Source organism: Coregonus clupeaformis, chromosome 13 (assembly GCF_020615455.1).
Source record: "Coregonus clupeaformis isolate EN_2021a chromosome 13, ASM2061545v1, whole genome shotgun sequence".
NCBI lineage: Eukaryota > Metazoa > Chordata > Actinopteri > Salmoniformes > Salmonidae > Coregonus > Coregonus clupeaformis.
In genome coordinates, this window is record NC_059204.1 from 40112899 (window position 1) to 40129319 (window position 16421).

Consider the following 16421-nt stretch of genomic DNA (forward strand, 5'->3'; position numbering starts at 1 on the left):
CGTTGGTTTCTCAACATGTCAAGACGAATGGACATGGCAATGAAGGTATCAAAGTCCATCTCGTCGTCACGACATGCGAGTTCCGTCTTGATGTCCTCCCGTAAGCCTCTCCTGAAGGCTTGCGCAGAGCACGCTCATTCCAGCCAGAAGACGCCGCCACCGTGCAAAAGCTCAGGGCGTACTCGCAAGCGGCCCCCTCTCCCTGTTTTAGCCGGCGGAGACGCTCACCCCCGTCCTTTCCCTCCGTGGGATGATCGAACATCGCCCTGAACCGAGCGAGGAAGGTGGAGTAGGGAAGCGCCGCGACCTCACCTCCTTCCCAGACTTCCGTGGCCCAATCCAGCGCCTTTCCCTTCAGTAGCAAAATCACCAGCGCTATCCTGGCTTGGTCCGATGGAGATGCCCCACGCTGACGCGCCAGATAGTGAAACCTGTGGCAGGAAGCCTCTACATTTTGTTGTTTTCACGTCATAGCGCTCCAGCAGGGCGAGGGGTCCCTCAGACGTTGGTGATAGCCCGGGAGGAGGTGGACTGGGTGTACTCGCCGCTCCCTGAGGTGGAACAATGGTCAGTTTATGCAGCGTTTGAAGCACTTCCTGCATGGCGGCGTTCAGCTGGGCAATCTGCTGCTGGTCGAGGCGCTGGGAAACTCCAGAAGAAGAACACCTGCTACATCCATCTTCGTGATTGGTGTGTGATTCAGTGACGAGTACTGAGGATTCGAAGAGGCAGGAATCAACAATGTAAAGGTTTGCTTAACACTGAGCAAGTAAAGAACAAAGTGCGAGTACACGACAAGACACTAACAATCACACACAACACAACACTGAACAGTTCAGGGCTATAGAAGGGTGGTGATGAGATGATGAGGTGCAGGTGCGCTGGAGGTGATTAGGGTGCGTTGGGTTTCCATTCCGGTGTAGCCAAGGTGGTGCGCTCAGACCGGTGGCTTAGTAGACCCGCGAATCAGAGCGCCGGAGGGGAGCAACGGGAGGAGACGTGACACACATAGTTAAAGGAACTTGAGTAAGAATGGGAGAATGTAGTAGTAAGATAGAAAAGACACCAACTTTTCGGTTGAAGAAAAATATTAAAATAATGTATGTAAGGAAAAGGGAAGGATAACTGAACTCTTACAACACGAAGCCTGAAAACTAATGGACGAATAGAAAAATGACATTGATGATATGCGGAAATTGGTTGAAGGAGATTCTAAAAGTATGAAGGACTGACATAAATTGTGCCTAACAGAAATCTAAAACTACTCTGGGAGTGGAATTTGCGGAACAAGAAAATAATATAGACGGTATGGATTTGCATAAGATAGAATTGTTGGGGCTATACTGTTGCATGATGAGCAAGGAAGAATGCTGGGTAGCCTAATACATGGAAAAGAAGGAACTGCACGGGATTGACGGCAGTGGAAGTTGCCGAGAGAAAGATGGACTTTGAATTATTAACGACATGAGGCTGAAAGCTGAAGACAGATATCTCATTAACTGGGCTTGCGTGTGGACTTCCATTAACAATTACAAGAGGACAGACTGAATTGGCTGGATTAAGTGAAGTTTAGGGAACGCAAAAAGCGTGTGGGCGTTGTGACCATCCTTCCCCAAGTTCCTGACTGAAAAATAACTTGCAAAGGTATGTAGAAAATTACAATTAACAGCTTGGTGCAGTAATGACTGCAGTGGGACAATGATTTGTAGGTTAAATTAGCAGGTTATAGTTGTTCCAAGTTGCTTTAGATGTGATTTTTTTTGATGAACTAACTGTAAGTCGCTCTGGATAAGAGCGTCTGCTAAATGACTAAAATGTAAATGTAAATGATTTTTTTGTAAGGGAAATGTACTGCTTGAAAAGCATTTATTGCTATTAGCGGGTTATAGTTGTTTAATGTTGTTTTATATTTGTAAGGGAAATGTTCTGCTTCAAAAGCGTTTACTGCTGTTGTTTTTATTTAAGATTGATGGAAAGTTATTTTTTTAGAATTGTTTTGAAATTATAAGTTTGAAGACTATTAGAAAATGTGCATTGAAGTATATGACATTTGTTTAAGGGGAATTAATTTGGTATTGGAATTAATAAGAGTACTGTTGTAATTTAGTGGACTCCTTTAGACCTTCCTACATTTTATAAGATCTACAATTGCTGTAGACTGTAGTTTTACAAAATTATAACTAAGCTACTGACTGAAGGAGTTATGACTGATTTCCAACAATACCATTTTCTGTCAGCCTGTTGGTTGTAGCAGTGTTGTAACCACTAACCTTTGCTTTCACAGCATTACTAAGACTTTAGAATTCTAAGTTTTAAAAGTGAATGCTTTGAGCCTTGTGTAGAGAAGGCCTGTGTACAAAATTTGAAAATGTGTTCTTGATGTAACTGATTCCTGGTTTTCAAGTGAGTTGACACGTGTAGTAAAAATACCTGAACTCTCTGGAACTGAGAATTGAGTTGACTGATCTTTGGAATTTAATTTGAAATAGGCCTGGAATTAGTTAACTGATTGATCTAAGAGTTGAAGGCTGTTAAGAAATGTAGATACCCTAAAAGAACTAAACAAATAAAGAGGGGTACTGTCGTATCGGGTGAATGGTGGCAATTATTGCTGATAAACAAAGGAGTCCGCTCATACTGAATCTTTGATCATAAGGTTTATTCAGATCACAAGCTTTAGCATAAGTGACAGGTGACATGCCCACCCGGAGAGCAACGCCTCAGAATGGCTGCTCTGCCCTCTCCTTCGTTTTTCCCCCTACTTATAAACAATGCAAAAAGATGGGCTCCCTCTTCTGGCCAATCACCAGTCTCCCCTGTCTACAACACTCTTCCTGTCTGTTGTATGTGACGTTACACTAAAACATTCCCTCTTGATACTAAAATCAACATTCTTTCAGTTCCACTTAAAAAACATTTAACAACGTCATAATCTCAATACACGACAGTACCCCATGAATTAATGTATGGACACACAATAACAGAATGATTTTTAATGAATAATGATTAACTGTTTAACACTGATCTCTGATGGCCACGAGATGGCGATGAAGGACAAGATAAAGTGGACTCCTGAGGGTTTGCAGGCACTTGACAAATTGAAAATAGTTCCTAACATCTTCTCCTTGTTTAGGTTTGCCAGATCATTCTAAACCATTTAATCTATTTGTGTGTGAAAGAAAAATGGTTTTATGTCATCTGTCCTTATACAGGATCACAGTGGGAAGCAGCGGCCCATTGCATACTACTCTAAGAGACTTGACAGTGTGGTGAGAGGGTTGGTGTGTTGCCTCAGAGCTGTAGCAATGTCAATGTGCCCTTTAACATTTAAAGTTCCTCACACTGTTCATGCTCTCGTTTCACAGGCAAGTACTGCTCTCCTCACCCGAGCAAGGCTGCTCCATTACCAGAATGTGCTGTTAACAATGTCTCATGTCACACTGAAATGCTGTACCGTCTTTAACCATGCCACTCTTACCAATTGACGATGATGGTGAGCCCCATGATTGTGCTGTCCTAGTTGACCAGGTCTATAAGTCACGCCCTGATTTATCTGACGTGCCTTTAATGAATGCTGATTTGGAACTATATGTTGATGGTTCAGCTCAAAAATCACCTCAAGAAAAACCATTAGTGGCTTATGCAGTAACCACGGCTGCCACTACCTTAGAAAGTGCTAAAATACCACCCCATCTGTCAGCTCAGGCTGCAGAATTGTTTGCTCTTACTAGAGCATTTATTTTGGCTAAGAATATAACTATTACGATTTATACTGACAGCAGGTATGCATTTGGGGTTGTGCATGACTTTGGTATGCTCTGGAAGCAACGTGGTTTCCTCACCTCATCTGGTAAGACAATTTCACATTCTAAATTGGTTGAAAACTTGTTGAGGCTATTTTATTGAACTTCCTGTTTCTGTTAAAAACATGTTTTCTTTATAGGTTGTGTCTGACCTGCAGTCTACTGCAGGGCCAGTGGAATTTCGTCTCTGGAAGACAAAATGTACATGCGATTCACAGACTCAGCTGTGGATGGGCCCAAATGGCCTGCCGGCCTTGCCTAGGTCCTGTTTCCCCTATGTTGCTAAATTGGCACAAGGTCAAGACCATGTATCAAAGAGGGGAGTAGTGGGAATTGAAAGAGTAGTGGGAATTGTAAATCATTTTGGTTTGCTCCAGGTTTTTCTGTATTTGCTTAGCAATTTTGTGCAAAATGTGTAAACTCCTTTTCCACAGAACAGATTGACACTGATGGGTTGCGAGGATCAAATGGTAAGCTACTGTGCTGCACTTAACAATGTTCTGAAGTCTATTTTCCCCAAGATAAAAGCTGCTTTGCCTGAACCAAAGGGAGGACAGCTCCACAAATTGCAGCCAGGAGATGGGTGGTCATCGAGGACCTCCGCAGAAAGACTTGGCACCAACAGCGCTGGACTGGTCCATTCCAGGTGCTCCTGACAGTTGCAGAGAGGTCGACGTGGTTCATGCCAGCCACTGCAGGAAGGTGCCCCACAACCCAGATGAAGATGTACCAGCCGAAGAATCATCATAGGCGACCCCTATGGCCATGGGAGGACCAGGACCGGACTCTACGCATCATGTTTGTTTCTTTCATGGTCAGTCTTCTAATTGCAGCTGTTGTATGGGCCCTGGGAGAAGTGGCCACAATGCAACTGAAGAATACCAGCATAGTCCCAAGGTGGGACTTAAATAATAGCCGCCCCATGGTTTAAGAGGACTGAGATGATCGATGCGTCCTCTTTGTACAGATGAAAAGTTTACTTCTGTATCTTTTTAATTGTTTAAATGATTCCCTTAAGAACGTTTTGCACCATGTGAAGGTGAAGTTAATTGGAAAGTAAGAATTCAAATTTTAAATGGTTCGGACTGATTTAAGATTTAGCAAAAGTGAAAACTAACTAAATGTTTATGTTATGAATATTTGTTACTGGTGTTAATATCGTGTTTGATTTATTGTGTGGGTTTTCTTTTTTTCTTTTGGTTTTAGTGGATTTTTCACAGGTTAGAAATGATACACCTATGTGTGATTCGGACCATGGCAAGGACAGAGAGAGTGCACTGCCCCTGAATGAGGGACACCTGTCACTAATCAATTTTACTATTCCTTGAATTAACTTATGGGATACAATTTAGTTAAGGTAGTAGCAGATTTACCGCTTGTGGGAGTTCCCATAGGGGTAAATCTGACAATGCAAATGCACTTAACATTCTTAGTGGAGATACCATGTAACCCTGACCCCATGACGTTCTCTGTATTACACAACCACACAGGCCCACTGTCATTTGCTAGGCCAGATAATACCGGGTTTGGAAGGTGGATCATGCAACTGTGTCTGACTGTTGTTTTAGTCATTGTATTGATTTTGCTGCTCATCCTCATGTTGAAGTTTTGCTGCAATATGTGTTTAAAACTGGTAACAAATTCAAGGCCAAATGTAATGTTAACTGTTGCCATGACCAGGGCCAGAATGCAGGATGTGAAGGATTAGCTGAGCTACCCTTTACTGCTGAAGACAGTGATGTTTGACCTGTTGCATACTTAGAAATGTGCCTGTTGTAGACAGAGGTTTGCTCTCACAAGGTCGGCTCAGTGGGAGTGGAATATTAGCTGAATGCCCAGACTCTGTGATTGCTAGGTGTTCTCTCCTAAGCAGGTGCACTCTAGGAGCAAACACTTTTCTGAGAAAGGATGCACTTGGCAGTCTTTGTTATACCTAATCATCAGCAGACGCTGGCAAGTTAGAACTTTATATGGTATGTGTAGACGGTTAAAGGTTTTAAACTCAGTGGCACAACAGAAGCCATTTACAAAGATCATGTACAAGTGTAAGAAAGACCTCCTACAATGTTTCATATTCTGCTTGGTTGAATTTTGCTTAGATTATGACATAATTGGCTTACATTATGAATTATTACTTACATGCTTACTTGTAATGTTATATTAGGTTGAGATTAATCTCAAAAGGGAGGAATGTCATGGCAAAATTACAACTTTTGTTATGCACAGGCACTGTATGAGCCTTAACCCTGTACATTTCCAAATGTCTGTTTGGAGGTCTTGTAAGAAGAAGCTGGTATTTTTCCACTCTGCCTCTGTTCAACTTAGTCACACGGTCAAGCGAAAGAGCCTCTGAGAGTGACCACAGTGTCTGTCTATCCTGTTCTTCTCATATCGTTCAAGGGCACAGCTGTGTGGAGATATGAGATGAACAGAGGCTGGTTTGAACAGAGAGGAGTAACGGAACTAAGGTTATCACTTGTTTGTGCGCTATGACCCGATACACATAGCCACAAGGTAGCTTATGATGCCCTGAGCTGCCGGGGAGGGGTGGAACCAGCCTTGACTAAACATTTATAGGTCTACTATATAAGATCTCTGTCTATTTCTGTATGTCGGAGCTCTCGGTCCAACACTCAAGAGTGTGGGGTCGACCAGCCTCATAATTGCAATAATTTAATCGATAATTAATAAAGATGATTGTTTGATGTAATGACAAAGTCTCTCTCACTTGATTAGAATTTCCACGACACTATGAACGTTTGAACATCTTGAAGAACAATCTGGCCTTATTGGCCATGTACTCTTATATTCTCCACCCGGCAAGCCAGAAGAGGACTGGCCACCCCTCAGAGCCTGATCCTCTCTAGGTTTCTTCCTAGGTTCCTGCCTTTCTAGAGAGTTTTTCCTAGCCACGGTGCTTCTACATCTGCATTGCTTGCTGTTTGGGGTTTTAGGCTGGGTTTCTGTATAAAAACGGTGACATCTGCTGATGTAAAAAAGGCTTTATAAATACATTTGATTGATATACACTGAGTGATAAAACATTATGAACACTGCTCTTTCCATGACAGACTGTCCAGGTGAATCTAGGTGAACGCTATGATCCCTTATTGATGTCACTGGTTAAATCCACTTTAATCAGTGTAGATAAAGGGGAGAAGACAGGTTAAAGGATTTTTAAGCCTTGAGACAATTGAGACATGGATTGTGTATGTGTACCATTCAGAGGGTGAATGGGCAAGACAAAAGATTTAAGTGCCTTTGAACTGGGTATGGTAGTTGGTGCCAGGTGCTCTGGTTTGTGTCAAGAACAGCAACACAGTTTCCTGTGTATCAAGAATGGTCCACCACCCAAAGGACAAGCAGTCAACTTGACAACTCTGGGAAGCATTCCGACACCTTGTAGAGTGCATTCCCCGACGAATTGAGCTTGTTCTGAAGGCAAAAGGGAGGGTGCAACTCTATTAGGAAGGTGTTATTGTTTTTTACACTGTATTTGGGCCGGAACCTCACCCATTTGATTGATTTGATACAATGTTGCACTTCACTGTTGATAGCAAACGTCAAGACAGATCAAAAGGGAGGCAGACAGGCTGAGTAGAGATTAATACGATTTTAAAAAACTGCATTTTCATCAGGATGTTTTGTTTTTGTTGGCTTTATGTATTTTGACAATGGAAGTTATAGGCCTACTGCTACATTGGCCTAGGCTCTTAGTTCCATGTTCTCATTTCCTTAGCCGCCAATGGCTCATGGTGAATCAATGTGTCCATATGGCAGAGGCTGGTGCTCTCGCATTAGTGGAATTTTAACTTCGCTTTATCGTTTTAATTCAGATTTGTATTATTAACCACATGACAATGATTGAGAAACTAAGAAGTTATTGAAATTACTGTTAGATGAAAAATGCACATGTGAAAATCATAACTGGAACGCAGATAAGTAGATATGGAAGGATACATTTTAACTTGAAACTCAAACTTGAAACTCACGGACTGCCTAGGAATACAGTTGTGAAATAGTGCACTTTTCTTTGTAGGCTGTTACGTTCCCCAGCAAGAAACCAAAAATTGTCGCTCAAACAGAAGGGGGAACTAACAGAGTCTCTAACAACCAAAACAGGTGTGGTTCTAGGAGGTGTTCTGAAAGACACTCATGGGGGTTTCCACTGAAAGTTGAATAGCAACAACTGGAACCTAAGACACCCACAAAGAGCGCCTACTAAATTTGCCCAAGTAGAGGCAAACAAAACCCACACAACCTATAGACAGGAAGCAAACCAAAAAGTGGAGCAAAAACAAAAACAGGGATGATCAGATAAAGGATTGGTTTTTTTAGAAATCAAATAGGGAGAGCCAACTAAAGGTGTTAATCCTCCACATCTCACAAGCCAACTGAAGCACTTGGCCAGCCACTCTTAAATATCACCTGTGCCAGTACAGCTGAAACACCTTCTGACTAACGAGATGACAAGCTAGCACAGGTGTAACACATATTGACTAATGAGGTGACACCAATCGGTGCGCCCAACGTGCTAACGTCCAACCTCTAAATATAAATGGTAAAACCAAAGCCTGTAACAAGGCCTACTGCCTAATTACAACTGGTGTGTGTGGGATAGAGAGAGATAACGAGAGTGATGTTGTAACTAAGATTGTGTCTATTAAAACTCAGCACAAATGGACAGCTATGCACGTTTTGGTTTTTGCCCTAGCACTACCCAGCTAATTCAAATAACCAACTCATCATCAAGCTTTGATTATTTGAATCCGCTTTGTAGAGCTAGGGCAAAAACCAAAATGTGCAGCCACGGGGGGCTCCAGGACCGAGTTTGGGAAACCCTGGGCTAGTACACCTACACTACCAGTCAAAAGTTTGGACACACCTACTCATTCAAGGGGATTTCTTTATTTTTACTATTTTCTACATTCTACACTGGCCACTTTAAGAAATGGAACACTAGTCACTTTAATAATGTTTAATAATGTTTACATATCTTGCACTACTCATCTTATATTTATATACTGCATTCTATTCTATAATATTCTACTGTATCTTAGTCCATACCACTCTGTCATTGCTTGTCCATATATGTATATATTCTTAAATCCCATTCCTTACTAGTTTTGTGTGTATTGAGTATATGTTGTGAAATTGTTAGATATTACTTGTTAGATATTACTGCACTGTCGGAGCTAGAAGCACAAGCATTTCGCTACACCCGCTATAACATCTGCTAAACACGTGTATGTGACAAATACAATTTGATTTGATTTGATTTGATTTAGTGAAGACTTCAAAACTATGAAATAACACATATGGAATCATGTAGTAACCAAAAAACTGTTAAACAAATCAAAATATATTTTATATTTGAGATTCTTCAAATAGCCACCCTTTGCCTTGATGACAGCTTTGCACACTCTTGGCATTCTCTAAACCAGCTTCACCTGGAATGCATTTCCAACAGTCTTGAAGGAGTTCCCACATATGCTGAGCACTTGTTGGCTGCTCTTCCTTCACTCTGCGGTCCGACTCATCCCAAGGCCAGGTCATCTGATGCAGCACTCCATCACTCTCCTTCTTGGTCAAATAGCCCTTACACAGCCTGGAAGTGTGTTGGGTCATTGTCCTGTTGAAAAACAAATGATAGTCCCACTAAGCCCAAACCAGATGGGATGGCATATCGCTGCAGAATGCTGTGGTAGCAATGCTGGTTAAGTGTGCCTTGAACTCTAAATAAATCACAGACAGTGTCACCAGCAAAGCACCCCCACACCATAACACCTCCTCCTCCATGCTTCATGGTGGGAACTACACATGCGGAGATCATCCTTTCCCCCACACCGCATCTCACAAAGACACAGCGGTTGGAACCAAAAATCTCAAATTTGGACTCCAGACCAAAGGACACATTTCCACCGGTCTAATGTCCATTGCTCGTGTTTCTTGGCCCAAGCAGGTCTCTTCTTCTTATTGGTGTCTTTTAGTAGTGGTTTCTTTGCAGCAATTCGACCATGAAGGCCTGATTCACACAGTCCCCTCTGAACAGTTGATGTTGAGATGTGTCTGTGACTTGAACTCTGTGAAGCATTTATTTGGGCTGCAATTTCTGAGGCTGGTAACTCCAATGAACTTATCCTCTGCAGCAGAGGTAAATCTGGGTCTTCCATTCCTGTGGTGGTCCTCATTTATTTTATGTATTTATTTTATATAATAAAAATATATATTGATTTATGTCCTTATTGTAGGCATAATATTTCATAGAAAGATGTGTATACATCATTTTAAGCATACAAAATCTTGTTTTAATATACACAGTTTACAATAACTTCTTGACAAACAAACAGACAATTCAGGCATGTAGGAATAATATACATCCTATAAAACACAGAAACATCACTCTGAAAAAGGTTATGGCTATGGTATTGTGATGACTACGGTAACCTTGAGGTTATGGTGTCATGTTGGTCATTCGTTCCTAGCACTGATCAAGACAATGGGGATGTTGCGGCTCTTCATCTCTCTGGACATCTGGCACCAGACACAGCAGTTGCAGAAGGTGGCGTTCACACAGTCGTTACAGAAGTTGCCCTGGAGACAGTCAGCAATCTTACAACAATGGTCATACAGGCAGTCATATAGCAGACATTGGAATGGCCCAACACAAGAAAGTTATTAATTCCTAGAGAAGGGAAAATGTTCACTAACAATTAAACCTATGAATAGCACGGTGCACTAGGTCAGTGGTTGGATGACAAAATGTGTATCGTAATGTACTTTATCCGAGTTCAGTAAATGTAATCTTTTTTTCCAGAAGAAGCCAACTTTAAATGTACTTACTTTGATGCCGTAGCGCTGGCGCATGGACACCCTCATGGACATTGTGACGGGTGGGATGATGCCGAAGATGTCCAGCAGAGGGAGACAAAGACACTGTCCGTACTCCCTTGAATGTATACAGGCATGGCAGGGACAACACCAGCATCCAAAACAGCCTGGCCAAAGTGAATGAAGCACCAATCGAGAACATAAACTTATAAAACTATGAATTTTTAACACTCTAACATACAAATATACAAATATACACAAACAAATGTGATCACACACAAACATGCACAAATATATGATGCACGTCAGGCACACACACACACTAACAGTCTGCCATGTCATCGGTGCAGTCACAGATTCCGGAACTCCACTGGTCAGACTCCTTGGACTCCATGACGGGAAGAGGCTGATCAATGACGAATGTAGGCATGGTGACTTCTTATCTACAAAGACAGAGATCAGAGGACATCTTCAATAAACCACTCATGGCTTTGGTTTGCTTTGAAAGACAGTTCTTAAGCTGTTCTCATCATTGTACAGAACAAATGCTTGTATTCAAACAATTACTAATTCCCAAAAGATCACACATTCATTAAATCATTCCATCAAACTTCAATACCAAAAAATAATTCAAAAAGTGTCTGGTCTTCTGTTGTTACAGAATTATTACAACAACCTTTTCCATCAGGAAAACATAATCAAAATAGATCTAAACCGTAACTGATTAGAGAGTAAACTATGGAGCCAAATAAATTATCTGAAACACAATTATGATTCCTCTCCATATAACCTTATTGAATCTCACAAGTGCATTTTATCTTTAAATGTTTATTGATCAAATATAATAAAAGTAAATAATAAAAGTCTGAATAGGTCTCGAATAGGTGGCCACCTCTTACCTGTGAGAGAGAGCTTTGAGACTGAACCATCTATAACAACAGCAGAACTGATGTCTGACACTTCTGAATAAGAGCTGTGGAAGAGTGGAGGAATATTTGTCATGAAGGAATGTCTTAGATACATTCCGATAAACCACACCAGCCGGTCAATCCTGAACATTCCAGGTCAGAGTTAAGCCTTGTTCCTCAACTCTAGAACAGAGTCAAAAAGAGGGTGAGGTAATTAGGCTACTTAATGTCAAACAGTGAGGGTAACGTGACATAGTAAAAGCAAATCACCAGAACCAGCACACCACACAGGATGGCCCAAAGGCTAAGCTAGCCATGTTCGATGGAAATGGCCAGGACTTAGTGGTTTAGGAGGTGCCTCTTTTTGTGATATGTGCTCTGGATCTCTTCTCAAAAAAAAAAAAAAAAAAGAAATGAAGATTGGGAGTCCTTTCTGTTGCCATTCAAACGGCAGGCTAGGAAGTATGCCTGGAACGGTGCTCAGCGGGTTGACTGGCTACATGAATGCCTGATGGACCAGCCATCAGATATGTATACTCACTGCCTGAGCAAATTCGGGAGGACTATAACCTTCTCAAGGAGCAGCTCACCCAGCGCTTTGGTCAGCGGAACCCCCCGACCACAGTCAGAAGGAGGTTGGGAGAGCTTCGCCAGTCCAAGGAGTCGTTGGCTGAATTTGCAGAGGAAGTGCGCCGGCTGGTCACGCTTGCCTATCCTGGCGTAAACTGTCATGGTCAAAACATATAGATTCAATGGTTGTAAAGATGGGGAGAGGTATGTCCGTAATAAAGAGATGCTCTGCTTTTTTGACACCACATTCCACAAAGCAAATCCTGCAGGCTCTAGTTTTATCTTATCTAGATTACTGTCCAGTCATACGGTCAAGTGCTGCAAAGAAAAACCTAGTTAAGCTGCGGCTGGCCCAGAACAGAGTGGCACGTCTTGCTCTTCATTGTAATCAGGGGGCTAATATTAATACTATGCATGCCAGTCTCTCTTGGCTAAGAGTGGAGGAAAGACTGACTGCATCACTTCTTGTTTTTATAAGAAAAAATGGTTTGCATAGTCAACTTACACACAGCACTGACACACACACTTACCCCACCAGACATGCCACCAGGGGTATTTTCACAGTCCCCAGGTCCAGAACAAATTCAAGGAAACGTACAGTATTATACAGAGCCATGAGTGCATGGAACTCACTTCCATCTCATATAGCGCAAGTGAACAGCAAACCTGGTTTCAATAAAATAATAAAGCAACACCTCACGGCACAATGCCTCTCCCCATGTGACCTACTTGTTGTGTGTATGTACTGAGATGTATGTGTAACTGATAGATGCACACACACACACTACATGTTCATGTTTTTAAACGTATGTCAATTGTAAAGTATTTTGTCTGTAATCTCTTGTCGTTATATGTCGGACCCCAGTAAGACTAGCTGTCGCCATTGGCGTCAGCTAATGGTAAGCCTAATGAATCAAATAAATCGAAAGCTAAATCTGCAAGATCAACTAGCAACCGACGCATTCCTCAAGGGCCTCAGGAACCAGAATGTGGCTTATGAAGTAATGAATCAGGATCCCATCTCACTTGTGGAGGCTCAGAGACTTGCAGAGGCTGCAGAAGATGAATAAGCTACAGCTAAAGCTTGAACATGCTGCCGCTTTGTACCACAGGAGCCAGGAGTTCCCAGAGTACTCTCTCAAGCAGTATGAGGGCAGCAGCCTTGAGAGTCAGGAGAGGAGGCAAGGACGTTTACCACTGCAGCAGGGTAACAGGATGAGAGTCCGCTCACCAAGTCCCACCCGCACTGCTACAGGGCCGTGTTACCGATGTGGCGAGGAAGGACACTTCAGGAGAGAATTGGTGAGGCCCCTAAGCCCAACCCCTCCCCATAGCCGGGGTGGTAAAGAACTTGGCCAAGCCACTTCTGCAGGTGGGCTTGTCAACCAACGAAGCCAGTCCCCTACTGTACAAGTTGGCCGTACTACAAACAGAGGGCCAAGTTTGCAGATAGCTCTGACAATCAACGGCGTCCCAATCCAAGCTGTTGTAGACACTGGAGCTGAAACAACAATCATCTCTGAGAGCCTTTACCAGCAGTTCCCTGTGAGTGAGCAGACAACTCTCAAGAAGACACGTCTTTAGAATGCTGAGTCGGGGAAAGACATGACTGCCATGGGTGGACTGAAAGTTACATTTCAGATCGGCACCAGGAGCTTTGAATGGGAGGTGTACGTGGCCCCTATACATGACTCCCTCCTCCTCTGCCTGGACCTGTTGGGAGCTGCAAATGTAACTATTCATGCCAGCGGAAGAGTCTTCATCGAGGAGGAACTTTTGCCTGGCAAAATCGTTGGAGGCGACAGACCTGACTACTTCGTAGCTCGGGTGCTCCTGGAGAAAGACACAACCTTGTCACCGGAGTGTTAATATCTAGTCTGGGGTGAGGTTGACCGTCCAAAGCCCGGAGTCTCTGTTGTACTTGAGCCTCTAAGTATCACCGAAGCGGTGTCCTCCGGAGGTGTCGCCACAACCATGGAGCAGAGGGTGCCTGTCAAGCTCTGCAACCTTTCGAGCAACAAAGCTGCTCTACCAAGAGGAGCTTGCCTTGGCCTCCTGGTTGAAACGTTCACTGATGGCCCCTCCAGTCCATCAAGTCCAGCTGAGCAGCATAAAACACGCAGTCCTGGGGAACAGCCTGAAAGTGCACAGCGACCAAAGATTAGAAGAGTGATTGCTGCCACAGACCTACCTGAACATCTCCAGGCCTGTTTGCTGCTTCAAGCTTTGAGCTCCTGCTGGAATACAAATCCCTTTTTGCAACGACCAACACTGACTTAGGCTACGTGTCTGCTGTCACCCACAAGATAGACACTGGAGCGGCTAGGCCAGTACATCAACCGATTAGACGGACACCTTTCGGGTTCCAAGAAGAAGAGGAAACGCACCTCAATGCCATGCTGGAAGCAGGTGTCGTCACACCATCCTCCTCAGAGTTGGCATCCCCCGTCATCTTAGTTCGTAAGAAGGATGGTGTCGAATACCGCCGCCTCAACGGCCTGACAGGCAAGGATGCATACCCCTTGCACAAGATTGAAGAGTGTCTTGATGTCCTTGGGGGAGCCAACATCTTCTCCACATTAGATCTTCAATCTGGGTACTGGCAGATAACTGTGGATGTAAAGGACTTGGAGAAGACAGCGTTTTTCACTAGATATGGGCTCTACGAATACACCCGTATACCATTCGGCCTTTGCAATGCCCCAAGTACGTTTCAGAGGGCCATGGAGATTGTCCTCTGTGGACTCTAATGGGAAACACCACTGATCTATCTGGATGACATCATCATCCTGGGGAGAGGAGTTGACGAGAGCCTACAACGGCTTGCAGATGTCTTCCAATGCCTTCACAGCCACGGACTGAAGCTGAAGTCATCCAAGTGCCACCTGCTCAAGGAAGAAGTCCTGTTCTTAGGGCATGTCGTGAGTGGTGAAGGCATAAGTCACAAACATGCTCTGATCAAGGATGTGCAAGCCTGGCAACCTCCTAGTTATGTGCAAGAACTGCAAGCCTTCATAGGGTTATGCAATTACTACCACAAGTTCGTTCCAGCCTTTGCAGAACTGGCCAGCCCACTCAACATTCTCCTCAAGAAGGAAGCTAAGTTCCTGTGGAGAGAAGAGCACCAGCATGCCTTCACTCAGCTTAATGAGAAACAGCCCCAATACTAGGGTATCCAGCTGCAGAAGGGAAGTACATCCTTGACACGGATGCCTCCAACCACAGCATTGGAGCAGTGCTGTCACAACTACAGTGGGGAGAAGAGAGTTATCACCTATGCAAGCACCCACCTCACGCCAGCTCAGCAGAGGTGCCGCATCACAAGGTGCGAGTTACTGGCCATTTTCCGCTGCACCCGCCAATTCCGACACTACCTCCTTGGCTGGAAGTTCCTACTGTGCACCGATCACAGCAGCCTGACTTGGTTGTTTTGGTTCAAGCACCCAGAAGGCCAGCTAGCTCGCTGGTTGGAAGAGCTCAGCCAGTATGACTATGACATTGAATACCGGGCAGGCAACCGCCACTCCAACGCCGATGCGATGTCAAGACGGGACGGCTCCAGAGCATGTGCCTGCTATCAAGCAGGCAAGGATGTAACGGACCTACCCTGCCAAGGTTGTAAACACCGCCAGAGACTGCATGAACAGTGGGCGAGGTTCGAGGATGATGTCGATGATGTAGTGCCGCTGGCACTGAGGTGCAGTGGACTTGGAGAGACTGAGACCAAAGAGCCCAACAGTGCCAGTAACCACCCAACACGGGAAGACGGCCAGCCAGATGTTCCAACGGTAGAAGCTCGAACAGTAAACTGGCTACAGCCGGTGAGGAACTAGCCAAAGAGCAAAAGAAAGATCCTGTCCTCTCCATCCTTCACCAGTGGAAAGAGTCAGGAAACCTTCCCACAAAGGATCAAGTTGCCCTGGAGAGCCCTGCACTAAGAAAGTACTGGCTGTGCTGGCCTCAAGTTGAACTATGCCAGGGTGTTCTCTACTACCACTGGGAGAAAGCTGGTGGACTCAGCCCATCTTCACTGTTGCTGGTGCCAACCTCAATGCAGACTGAAGTGTTGCAAGCTTGTCACGATCTCTTCCTCTTCCTGACCAAGGAGCTGAAATTGCTGCCAAGAGACTGGTATATTACTTCATTGCTTGCTTCAGTGCCAAACTTGAGCTGCACACAGACCAAGGTCGCAACTTTGAAAGTTGTGAGCAGGCTCTTGCAGATCTCAAAGAAAAGGACAACCCCCTATCGCCTGGCTTCCAACGGTCAGGTTGAGCTACTCCAGATGATCTGCTGCTACGTGGACCAG

At 44.0% G+C, this 16421-nt stretch overlaps 1 protein-coding gene across 1 annotated transcript; it reads right to left on the bottom strand.

Annotated features, from left to right (window-relative positions):
* Positions 1 to 10071: 10071 nt before the first annotated feature.
* Positions 10072 to 11610, bottom strand: LOC121580335 (cornifelin homolog B-like). Its single transcript, XM_041895386.1, has 4 exons — positions 11534 to 11610; positions 10962 to 11077; positions 10647 to 10801; positions 10072 to 10397 (listed from the first exon to the last, which is right to left on the bottom strand). Exons 2-4 carry the CDS (start codon positions 11062 to 11064, stop codon positions 10275 to 10277), a joined length of 381 nt encoding a protein of 126 aa, XP_041751320.1. The 5' UTR covers positions 11065 to 11077; positions 11534 to 11610; the 3' UTR covers positions 10072 to 10274.
* Between the last annotated feature and the right edge of the window lie 4811 nt (positions 11611 to 16421).